This window comes from Leiobunum rupestre, chromosome 7, assembly GCF_980474605.1.
Source record: "Leiobunum rupestre chromosome 7, qqLeiRupe1.1.hap1, whole genome shotgun sequence".
NCBI lineage: Eukaryota > Metazoa > Arthropoda > Arachnida > Opiliones > Sclerosomatidae > Leiobunum > Leiobunum rupestre.
The window spans coordinates 19,605,776-19,617,994 of NC_143390.1; the positions used below are offsets into that span (position 1 = coordinate 19,605,776).

The 12,219-nt window shown below is 33.4% G+C and overlaps 1 protein-coding gene across 3 annotated transcripts in view; it reads left to right on the forward strand.

Annotated features, from left to right (window-relative positions):
* The window catches only part of LOC149935049 (solute carrier organic anion transporter family member 74D-like), a 46,194-nt gene that overhangs the window by 6,281 nt on the left and 27,694 nt on the right, over window positions 1-12,219 (forward strand). The window contains exon 1 of one of the 3 annotated variants that reach the window (XM_090154324.1): window positions 3,636-3,673. The exons of the other annotated variants lie outside the window; for them this stretch is intronic. Coding sequence (XP_090010450.1) covers window positions 3,651-3,673 — 23 coding nt within the window. The 5' untranslated portion in view covers window positions 3,636-3,650. Of the gene's footprint in view, window positions 1-3,635; window positions 3,674-12,219 lie in introns of those variants that run through there. 3 annotated transcript variants of the gene reach the window in all.

The following is a 12,219-nucleotide window of genomic DNA, read 5'->3' on the forward strand; positions in this document are numbered from 1 at the left end:
ATTTCGTAGAAGGTCCGGGATAAGTCAGGGATTTTAGTTAGTCAACCAAACCACACATTAACAAAGAATATTTGACCTAAAATAATAATAAAAATGTCCAAAAATATAACCAAAAAGGTCAGGAATATTGGCCAAAATTGGTCGGATTTTAGATCAGAAATTTTCGTACGAACCCTGGGTCAGTGATATGTCAATCGAAAGGATATATCATGCCCTCGGTAGCCCATTTGAAAATTTTGGAATCGGGGCCAAAAAAGTTAGTCGATTTTCGCCTCACAATCTACATAATTTTTTTAAATTAAGAGCGACTTGGTTAAATATTATATTTTTTAGTTAGTACTGATCAGGGGCGTAGGAACGTTCTAGAAGTTGGAGGGGGCAAAGTGAAACCAAAAGGGGTCTGGAGAATGGTTTTGAATTTTTAATGGAGTGTAGCTTCTCCGAATGCATTTGTACATTTTTCTACTATATACATTGGCGGGAAAAAACTGAAATTTAAACACAGTTGAGGTTCTATAAGCTTTATATGCTTTTAAAATGATAATTTGAGCCTTGCGAATATTTCAACTGACTGCGGGGGCAATAACATTAGTTGCCCCTCCCAGTAAAATTCTAGAGAGGGGCATTGCCCCCCTTGCCCCCCCCCTGGTTCCTACGCCCCTGGTACTGATCATTTCTAAACTATGATTTTGGTTGCATTAAGAATTATTAATTTTAAGTTAGATTTCTGTCCAATTCGCGGGACTCCACAACCGACGTACGAACTATTGTCAAATTTGAGTTTCTAGCCAATTGATACAGGCGCCATCTAACTCGTTCGCGTTTCGTTACCTTATTTTAAAAATCTACGTAACTCGGAAAATTCGATTTGTTTAAAAATTAATTTAAATTAAAGTGTTCGCGTTTCGCTAAGTAATTTATTTAAAAAACCAGGTAACTCGAAAATATTCGTTTTCGATCAAATTCCTTTAAAGGGAATATAACCTGCAAAGCCATCTTTATGGAAGACCCCTTCAATTTTTCAAATTTCCCTGTACAGTGGCGCCAAACATTTTTAGAGCGAAAGGCAAGAGCGGCCAGAGCTGCAAGCTTTGGTGTTCCACACCAAATACCTGAGGTTATATTCCCTTTAATATTTAAAAAATAGTTAATACATCGGGGGGATTGTGTGTACTTAAGTGTCCGTGACATCTTGTTGACGTTTATAATGATACTCGCAACTCCCCCCCCCCCCCCCCGGGTTCGTTCGCGAGAAAATATTATGATTTCAAGAAAGTCGACGTAATTTTGGGAAAAATATGCCAATCAATTTTTATCGCCTTCGTTCGTTTAAGTGTTTATTTTTTGCAGGTAATATTAAATTTTGTCAACTTCACTTCATAGCGACTGCTTTCCTACGCGTGAAACTATCTCGAAAAATAAAGTTTATTACAGGGTTCATACAAACATGGAAATTAGTGAAAACCTGGAAATATCAGTGAAATTTATTTAAAGCAAAAAAGTCAGGGAAAATGAAAATTTTCCCGAAAAATCAGGGAAATCAGGGAAAATAATTATGAGAACTCGAAATTATGTGCATTTTTTTAGTATTACTGAAATTATTACTTAGTATTGAATTCATACGTTCAATCTTGAATATATTATATTAAAGTGTAACAGTAATGCTTTTAACATTTTAGAAACCCCTATTGTTTTAAAAAGTACACCTGGAAAATATTCAAAACTAGTCTGGAAAACCTGGAAATATCAGGGAAAATGGCGAGGGGTCGGACACTTGCCATTATTTTGTACGGGATTTCGTAGAGATTTTGGCGATTTTATCATTACTTTTTGAAGGGATTTTGGGATTTCAATGTTAATTTACCATAAAGATAGTTAAAAGATTTTGCGATTTTAGACAAAGTGTACGGGATTTTGGTAAATGTCCGACCCCTCGGAAAATGGTTTTTGAAATATTGTATGAACCTTGTTTTTAACATACCCGGTGTACAATGAGTGGCTTTCATTGGATTGGATGTTATTAGAAACTTCGGGTTCTAAACTAGTAATATCCTAAGTAACATAATACCAATAACTATGACAATTAGCATTAAATTTCACCGAACTTATTTTATATAAGTCCTATTAATAATTGAATTAATTAAGGACGATAATATACTACTCAGTTCGGTTGCAAGTCCAAGTCGGAGCTGGGCGTGAGTGGCATTGTCGAAAAAGGATCGTCCAAATTAGTATTAATACAATAGGAAGTGTCATACTTTTTATTATGTTACGTATGATAACATTTAAATTTAGAACATTAATTATTCCGGTTATTTTTATGTCAAATAAATTTTTTTTAAAGTTATTAAATAAAAAGCTTAATAAACTTGGGTTAATATAATCTCAAGGAATAGTTACTTTTGAATTAAAATTTATTTATGTATTTTATGATAAAATCCCAATTTCATTTTTAATATAAATTTCAGAATTCTTCAAACCAGTAAATAAATATTTAAAATTTTAAAAAGTAAATAAAAATAATTAATCGTACCAATAATTGATAATTATCCAATTATTTTAACAGGACTCCAATTCAAATTTCAATAAATATTTTTAATTTTAAAAAGGAAATAAAAATAATTAATCGTACAAATAATTGATAATTATCCAATTATAACAGGACTCCAATAAACATTTTAAAAAGTAAATAAAAATAATTAATCGTACAAATAATTGATAATTATCCAATTATAACAGGACTCCAATAAACATTTTAAAAAGTAAATAAAAATAATTAATCGTACAAATAATTGATAATTATCCAATTATTTTAACAGGATTCCAATTCAAATTTCAATAAATATTTAAAATTTTAAAAAGTAAATAAAAAATAATTAATCGTACAAATAATTGATAATTATCCAATTATAATAGGACTCCAATAAACATTTTAAAAAGTAAATGAAAAGTTTAATAAACTTTTTTACATTTCTAGAAAACTATTTCCCCGATTTTAATCCTAAACCGTCAATTTCCGGATGCAGTCCATTACGATGTCTCCCCCCCCCTTTGCCCCCTTTGTCCGTAATAGCTTCCGCCCCTTTTTGGTATTTTCTCCTTAATCGAAATGAAATTCGGATGCCCGTGTTATAATATAATAAGATTTTTATTCTCTTAATATAAAGTATGTTATGGGAATCGGAGATAAAAAAGCGCGTTCAGTTCCTACTCCACCCACTTTTCTCAACCCTTCCACCACCAGCTTCCCTCATTTAACGCGTATAAGCTTTCTCCGGGTGGTGACGTCACGCCGTTCTCGTAGCCTATTGGTTTCCTTTTTATTTTATCCCCCCCCCCCTCCAACGAGAGTAGATACTGTGGGCCAGGTAGAGTAGGGAAAAAACTGGTTATTAGGTATAAAAAAAAATGATGTAAACGTTTTCTTGAGGGGTAGACTTTTAATAGCATCCTTCGGTGGTGCGGCGTCAGTTGTGAACTTGACATTGAACGTTGTTATTTTTTGGGGTATCAGGCTGAGCTGCTGGCTGAGTTGGCCACCCCGTAACGCGGTCACTATGTTTTGAGGTGGCACTTTCTGATTTTGCCGCGTGTACCTCATTTTCTTCTGTTCTTTTTTTGCGCGCATCAATATAGTCCTCGGCGTCGTCATGAGGACGTCTTCCATTAACAAGTAAGTCCGCCGTATTTTTACTTGTTTCTCTCGTATTAATATGGCTCTGGGAAATAGGTTAATAATCCGGTAATGTTCAATGTTGTGTTTATTTATTAAATATCAGGGTTTATTTGTGGAAATACCGGATTAAATACTCTTCTTTCTGTTGCATATTTAATTTTAGCGGTTTTTTGCGATGGGAACTTCAAAATGTTCAGGTTTTTTTTTCGTTTTTCCAAAATTAAATTTGCATTTTTGCGTATTTATTAAAATTTTAGAAAAAATCTTCAATGGATGTCTTATAATTTATTTGTAAGATTTTTCTAAACTTTTCTTTTTGTGGGGTTTTTCTAAAAAAAATGTAGCCACGTGGTATTAAAAAAAGAAGTTTATTTATCTTGCACATTTAATTTTGGGGATTTTTTTGTGGGAGCTTCAAAATTTTTTTTCGATGGGGGTTTAAAATTTTTATATGGGAGCTTCAAAATTTTTTTTATATCGGAGCTTCAAATTTTTTTTATATGGGATCTTCAAAATTTTTTTTATATGGGAGCCGCAAACTTTTTTATATGGGGGCTTCTAATTTTTTTTATATGTGGGCTTCCAATTTTTTTTATATGTGGGCCTCCAATTTTTTTTATATGTGGGCTTCCAATTTTTTTATATGTGGGCTTCCAATTTTTTTTATATGTGGGCTTCCAATTTTTTTTATATGTGGGCTTCCAATTTTTTTTATATGTGGGCTTCCAATTTTTTTTATATGTGGGCCTCCAATTTTTTTTATATGTGGGCTTCCAATTTTTTTTATATGTGGGCTTCCAATTTTTTTTATATGTGGGCTTCCAATTTTTTTTATATGTGGGCTTCCAATTTTTTTTATATGTGGGCTTCCAATTTTTTTTATATGTGGGCTTCCAATTTTTTTTATATGTGGGCTTCCAATTTTTTTTATATGTGGGCTTCCAATTTTTTTTATATGTGGGCTTCCAATTTTTTTTATATGTGGGCTTCCAATTTTTTTTATATGTGGGCTTCCAATTTTTTTTATATGTGGGCTTCCAATTTTTTTTATATGTGGGCTTCCAATTTTTTTTATATGTGGGCTTCCAATTTTTTTTATATGGGGGCTTCCAATTTTTTTTATATGGGGGCTTCCAATTTTTTTTATATGGGGCTTCCAATTTTTTTTATATGGGGGCTTCCAATTTTTTTTATATGGGGGCTTCAATTTTTTTATATGGGGGCTCCAAATTTTTTATATGGGGGCTTCCAAATTTTTTTAGTTTTTCCAAAATAAAATTTGCATTTTTGCGTATTTATTTAAAAAATTCTTCCTCTATCATTTTTTAAATATTTGTTGAATTTTTATAAACTCTCATCTTTTTATAGAAAAATCCTTTAAAAAAATAAAGCCACATGGTATTAAAATTTTAAATTATATCCCAAGATAATGTAGATTTCAACAGTTGATTTAATTCTGTAATTATTAAATTAAAATAAATATATTATCCTAATCAAGGAAACGCTTGAAACGTACAATTATTATCTTTAATAGTCAAGAATGATATAGATTAAATAAGCCATTTACGTTAATTACAGACCTACAGTTTTAAATACGACCATCAGAGGGCCAATATTTGGGCGTTTATTTTAAAGATTTGCATCTCGAATTTTTAGTACGGCAGATCCGCTTAGTTTTTTTTTGGAATGAAGTCACTCGTTATAAATGGGTTAGGGCAGCTCCCGCGAATTTTCAACCCTTCGTTCGATCTTAATATTTATACCGTTCCCCCCAAATTAAACCCGTTCGGGGGTTTTTATACGCGTGGCTGCTATATCGTCTTCTCCTTGTCGGTAATCACCAGCTACCTCTTTTGCATGAGGAGAAAGGGTAAAATCTGCCGCCCTAGCTTTCCCCTTTAGTGGCGGGTCACCCCGGAATGCTTACGGGAAAACAAACATTTAGAGGCCTAAAGAGATTCGATTTAAATTTTTATTTGTATTAGATTGCGCTTTACAGGAAAGTAAACATTCAACAGTAAAGCCTTAAGAAATTCGATTTAAATTCTTTTATTCGTTCCAGAAGACACAACCTCTATTACTTGTTTAAAAGGAATATATTATTAGGACCTACCTTCAACGTGTTCTTTACTGAAAGCTCGAATTTAAGGGATTTCCTCCTCAACCAAAAACTTAGCTGCACCAAAAATGTCAAAAGCAGCAAGCAACCAACATTTTTTTAATTTTTTAGACAGAAATTCTAAAGGTTATATTTCCTTCGAGCGATATTTTATGTAAAAACGACAAACAATATGAAATGTCTAAAATTCGTCCTAAAAAGAAACATTATTTAATAAACGTCGCGGTTTTGTAGATCATTTAAAAGATCTACGTTTCAGACTGGTGGCGCCATCTTGTATCAATTCGGGTATTTAAAAATTGACCTCTAATGGTTTTACCCCTGTAAAACGATCTTCTGAAAGAATCAACATAAATTGAGATGGATAGCTGGTCTTTTGGTAATGGATGATTCGAAGTTCTTGTGACCCTGAGAATAATCCACTCCACTCTGGCGTTAACCGAGTTAACGGACGAAAATAAACTTTTATATTCGCCGCTTCTAGCTATAGCCGCTTTAATTTGATTGTTAAGTCTTTAATGAAAATTGGAGTTAAATAATATTATCTATGATAAACTTATTAAATTTAGTAGCGTTATTTTCTCAACAAATATGAGTGTTAGTTATAGCTAGGCTAGGCTAGGCTAATACCCAAGGCACCACCTTAGGCCTAAGTCATCATGCGACTTTTGAAGCCCTTAATTCAGGTGGCCGGGTCTAAAATTAAAAAAATATATATTTTACGTTATCAAACGCTATTACTTTACTAGCCCGGAACACTGCAATACCAAGAACTTATTTAGATAAGTAAGAACGTACGAGCACATGGAGTGCCTGCAAGGGGGGGGGGGGATATCTCCCGTTTTCATAAGCTACGAATACACCTAATAAGGGTATGGAGATTTTCACCCACCCCCTTGGAAAAGCTCCTCTATCAAGTGGAAAGCCTCCATTTTTTTCAATTGCATAGCGCCATCTTGTATCGGTTGAAGCACGTTTTCGTTTATCTTAAGACCGAACGAGTTCAATTATTTTCGGAAAAGTTTAGTTCGACTCTTAATTTAGTTCATGAAATTTGGATCAAAGATGAATTTAATTATTGAATTAATTTAATTTCATATAGCAAAATGGCCGGAATATTCTAAATTAATGTCAATAAAAAAATGTTAAAAACAAATTCCGGATAGATGACGTTACTATTTTAATTTTAATTACTTAAACGGCTCGTAAAAGTTTAGTTCGACTCTTAATTTAGTTCGTGCAATTTGAATAAAAGCTTAATTTAATTATTTAATTAATTTAATGGCATGTAACAAAATGGTTGGAAGATTCTAAATTAATGTCAAGAAAAAAATGTCAAAACAAATCCCGGATAGATGACGTTACTATTTTAATTTTAATTACGTAAACGGCTCGTCGTACGTTCTCAGTAGACTAAATAGGTTCTTGCTACTAGTATGAACGTCTCTTAAGGGGGAAGACTACAGTGGCCATTGTCTACTTTCGCGCTATTTCAAGCTGAACTCTTTTAATTTTGTATTTTAACTGATATAATTAATATTTAAGTGTAGAGCAGTCTCTTGTTTAGTGACTAAAATAATTTTGACAATTTTAAATTTAAAAGTATTAAAGTTATTACGTTTTAATTCGGAACCCCGGAGCTAAACAAGTTGGGCAAGCTTCCAAACTACCCTTTAGTTAGGACCTTATATCTCGTTAACTATTAATATTAGAATTATCAAAATTATTTTAAGCACTAGAGGAAGGTTCAGCCTAATAATCCAAATATAATTCAATTATGTAATTGTTAAAACAGAAACGTTCAGCTTGAACGAAAAAGAGGCTTTTACTGTATTCTTATTGCTTTTTATACGTAAAAATGGATCAAAATAATTTGAGTGAGATGTTAATTCCCTTTTGAATTATGGTTTTAGCATTTTTGAAAATCGGTTAAAATAGCTGAAGCGTGGATTAATTAACGTTAATTAATTCGTACCCAGATTTTTCCAATTAATTTTCTTCCTTCGCGATAAATCCCAACTAAAATCAGTCGTTTGTGAAGAAAGTAAACTCGATTTAGCGAAGAACTTCGGTTAATCTGGACTTAACCTGAATAAAAAAAATATTTGTACGAAAGTTCGAATTTCACAATCTTCTCGAAATCTGGTAAATGCGCGATACAAGTTCTGAAAAATCCTCCCCTCCCAAATGAGAGAGAGACGAAGGAGCTATTTTCGTTTAAAAGGTTTTGATCTGGTCTTCTTTATCTGGCAGTACAGCGTAGCTTATCCTAGCTTTCTATTGGCTCCCTGAGAAATCGGAAGGGAAAGTGTATCGACCCTGTGACGTATGTTCCAGTGGCTCCATCTTGCGGAGAAACCAGAGTCACTCTCGTTCTTAATAATAACGCGGACAGCGACACTTTGCAGCGGTACTGAACTCAGTCAACTTGGAATTTTTTTCCCTTAAACTATTTGGTCGAAACGGGGATTACTTGACAGCGTTTGGTGACTGGACGAAACGCGCGCTTTACCCTAAGGAATACACTTACCGCGAACTGCCAATTAAGACTGGCGTGTTGGCAAGCCGTATAGTGTGTTATTGGAACTGGGACGGCAATGAACTTTGCGTGTCATCGGCTCGGTGGAGTAAAAAAAACCTCCGCGTCGCGCATTCATACAAAAACTAGGGACCGTGAATAGGTTTTTTTTTGCTCTGTCGCTCCCTCACGACTAACAGAGGTTTATTTCGAAGTAATCCGCGATTTTGGCACCCCCTTATAGGTGTATTTCTTTACTCGCAGCCCCTCCACGTATTAACCATTATTTGATTCAATTCAAGGGTATATATATATATACTGAAGTGCCAGCTTGGGTGGTCTCTGAAGGTGACAAATCTCCGTAGCGGTGTACGCTTAGTCTCGAGTAATTTGGTCAAGTTTACTGGATTACGATCAATTTTTTGGAAAAACTGGTTTTCATCAAATCCCTAATTTATATGTAGAATCTGAAAGTTAGTTTTGCAGATAGGATTACTAGGTACTACGGTGACTTTTAGCTTAGTAATGCGGGCTTACCTTATTCGAAGAACCTATTTAGGTTATTGAGAACGTTCGAATATACCCGTTTAAAAGAATTATTACCTAGGATAAACTGAAATTCGCAATTCAAATTCATACGGTAACGCCATCTGTCGGGGATTAGTTTTAAAAATAACTGAAATTATCAATTCAAAATTTCAAATTCATACAGTAACGCCATCTGTCGGGGATTAGTTTTAAAATATTTTTTGACATAATTCATCATCTAACAACAATTTTTCTATTTATGATTATTTAAATGAAATAATGAAATGATCATGTTCGTAAAAGAAAATGTTCTTACGACCAATAGTAGATCTTGCTATACAATTGTCGAAAATGGAGTGTTCAATTTAAGGGAGGAGCTTATGTAGTAGATCTTGGCAACTGTCCTTGCAAGTAAACGCCAAAGTGCTCAGTATTCTAAATACGTTTATAACTTGTACTTTTTCTTCAGCAGGTCATGCCTATTTTTGACCTACTTATCTTAACGTTTAATTTAACCTCTCAATATAGGTCACTCGATGAAAACAAATTGATTAACAAATTAATTTTAATTCGTTTATTTAATAGGATTTGATTGAATATTCTGTACAACTATTGCGACAAAATTTTATTTATGAAAGACCTGATTCCGTTTTCATAGCAATTTTCTGTAGATTAAAGTTATTCCAAGTTTCTTTTCAATAAAATGACGATCTGAAACCTCTAAAGTTTTTTTATTTAAACCTTAAGTTAGACCTTGAAGATTTTTTTTGACGCCTTTTGAAATTATTTTAGCGCCTCGGTTTCTCGAAACCCTTTTATTTCAAAAAATATTTCGTAATAACACCAAAAACAACGCTTCAAAGCGGCTTTTATAAATTCATCTTTAGGGAAAATTTCAAGGTTATCCGATGAATTTAACGGTAGCTATCACGTGTAGAAAAACCCATTTCTTGTCTAGTAGGGGAAACTATTTTATTGACAATTACGGTTCACTTTAGCATTACTTTTCAAAAGCCGCTGCAGGGTTGCCACATGTCAGAAATTGTACAAAGTTGAGGAATTAAAAAATATAAAAATATTGAAAAGTCGGGGGAATTTTAGGAATTGCTAAAAAGTCGTTGGAATTTTAGGAATTGGTATAAAGACTGGGGAATTTTAGGAATTGGTATAAAGACTGGGGAATTTTAGGAATTGGTATAAAGACTGGGGAAGTTTAGGAATTGCTAAAAAAAATCATTTAAATTTATCTTGAAACTGAAGGTAATTTTACTATATATCTGTGATACTTGTGTTGTAATTTTACCTTCTCAAATTTTAAGTTAAAATAAATTCATTAACACCTAATAAAATTAAAATATTAAAGTTTAAAAATGTTCTATTTTTACCCTTAACGAAAATATCTATAAATAGTCAGGGTCCAAATAAGAATTTTAATCTAAAAATATATTTCCGAATTGGAATATTTACTCCACGGTCGCGGCCACGATACGAAATAGGACGACCTTTTGAACTGGTTTGCGGCACAAAATGTTGAAGGGCATCTTGGCTGCCCATTTGCGGTATTAATCAAAACGAAAGTAACCGAAAAAGACGAGAAATGATGAAATAAAAAGGGTAATTGTGAAGAGACTGGTTGGTCCGGTTCCCGAATGATGACGATCATAATAGCCAAATCTAAGCGGTAAATTTTCAAAGGCCTGCAAAAGATACATTTTTCCCCTTCGGATAATGAAGAGTATAGAGAAGAATTTTATATTTCTCCAAAGCGAGACTATTTTGATAGCGGGGGGGGGGGATGTTAGGATAACGAGATGCAGGCGTGGACCGCTTTGCTTTCGTGTTACTAGAATTGGGGAAGCCAATGGGGGAGGGGGGGGAATGCTATTATTGGTCCCATTCACGTTTTCTTTAATGTTACCGGATTCTACGTTCGATACTCACGGGCGCGCAGCGGCGCTTGAGAAGACGTCCTGCACTCTCCTCTAGCCTCCTCTAGCCGGAGTCGTTGCCTTTTTACGCAATCAACAAAAAAAATACTCCAGCTCAGATTGTTAGACCAGTCAACCTACACCACCTCAATGTGTATATATATATATATATATATATATATATATATATATATATATATATATATATATATATATATATATATATATATTATTGCATGAATTCCCCCCCCCCTTGGAATACAGGGAAATGTAGGGGAATTTAGAAATAGGCCTAAAAAGTCGGGCAATTTTAAAATTCTCCTAAATGTCGAAGATTTAAAAATGGGCTTAAATAGTTGTGGAAGTGTCGGGGAATTTAAAAATGGGCCAAAATAGTTGTTAAAATGTCGGGGAATTTAAAAATAGACTAAAATAGTTGTGTAAATGTCGGGGAATTTAAAAATGGGCTAAAATATTTGTGGAAATGTCGGGGAATTTGAAAATGGGCCAAAATAGTTGTGGAAATGTCGGGTAATTTAAAAATGGGCCAAAATAGTTATTAAAATGTCGGGGAATTTAAAAATAGACTAAAATAGTTGTGTAAATGTCGGGGAATTTAAAAATGGGCTAAAATATTTGTGGAAATGTCGGGGAATTTGAAAATGGGCCAAAATAGTTGTGGAAATGTCGGGGAATTTAAAAATGGGCTAAAATAGTTGTTAAAATGTCGGGGAATTTAAAAATAGACTAAAATAGTTGTGAAAATGTCGGGGAATTTGAAAATGGGCCAAAATAGTTGTGGAAATGTCGGGGAATTTGAAAATGGGCCAAAATAGTTGTAGAGATGTCGGGGAATTTAAAAAGGTCCAAAATAGTTGAATATGTCGGGGAATTTAAAAAAGTCCAAAATAATTGTGGAAATGTCGGGGAATTTAAAAATGGGCTTAAATAGTTGTGGAAATGTCGGGAATTTAACATTGGGCTAAAATAGTTGTGTAAATGTCGAGGGATTTGAAAATAGGCTAAAGCATCGGGCCAAATTTGAAAATTATGGGCTATTTTAAGAATATCAAAGTCTGGGAATTTTAGTTAATCCTAAAAATTGTTTCAATAAATTATTTTAAGCTAAGACATAACCCGAAATATAAGCTGAAGTAAATTCATTAACCGCTGATAAATGAAAATATAGTAAAAAATTGCCAGGAAAAGTGGCGGAATATATTGATGTTTTAATACGTTTTTTAAATTAATTTTCACCTTTTTACCTTTTTAATAATGGTAAACTAACTCCTATTTGTAAAAGCGCAAAATTTTATTCTTACCACGAAATAGTTAAAAATGTGTTCCGGTCGGGTTCAATGGGAATTCACGCATTGTGAAACAGCATTATGACCCTGTCAAACTTGTTCTTTCTTATCGGAACTCCGGTTGCATTTCCGCTGTGCTTTCC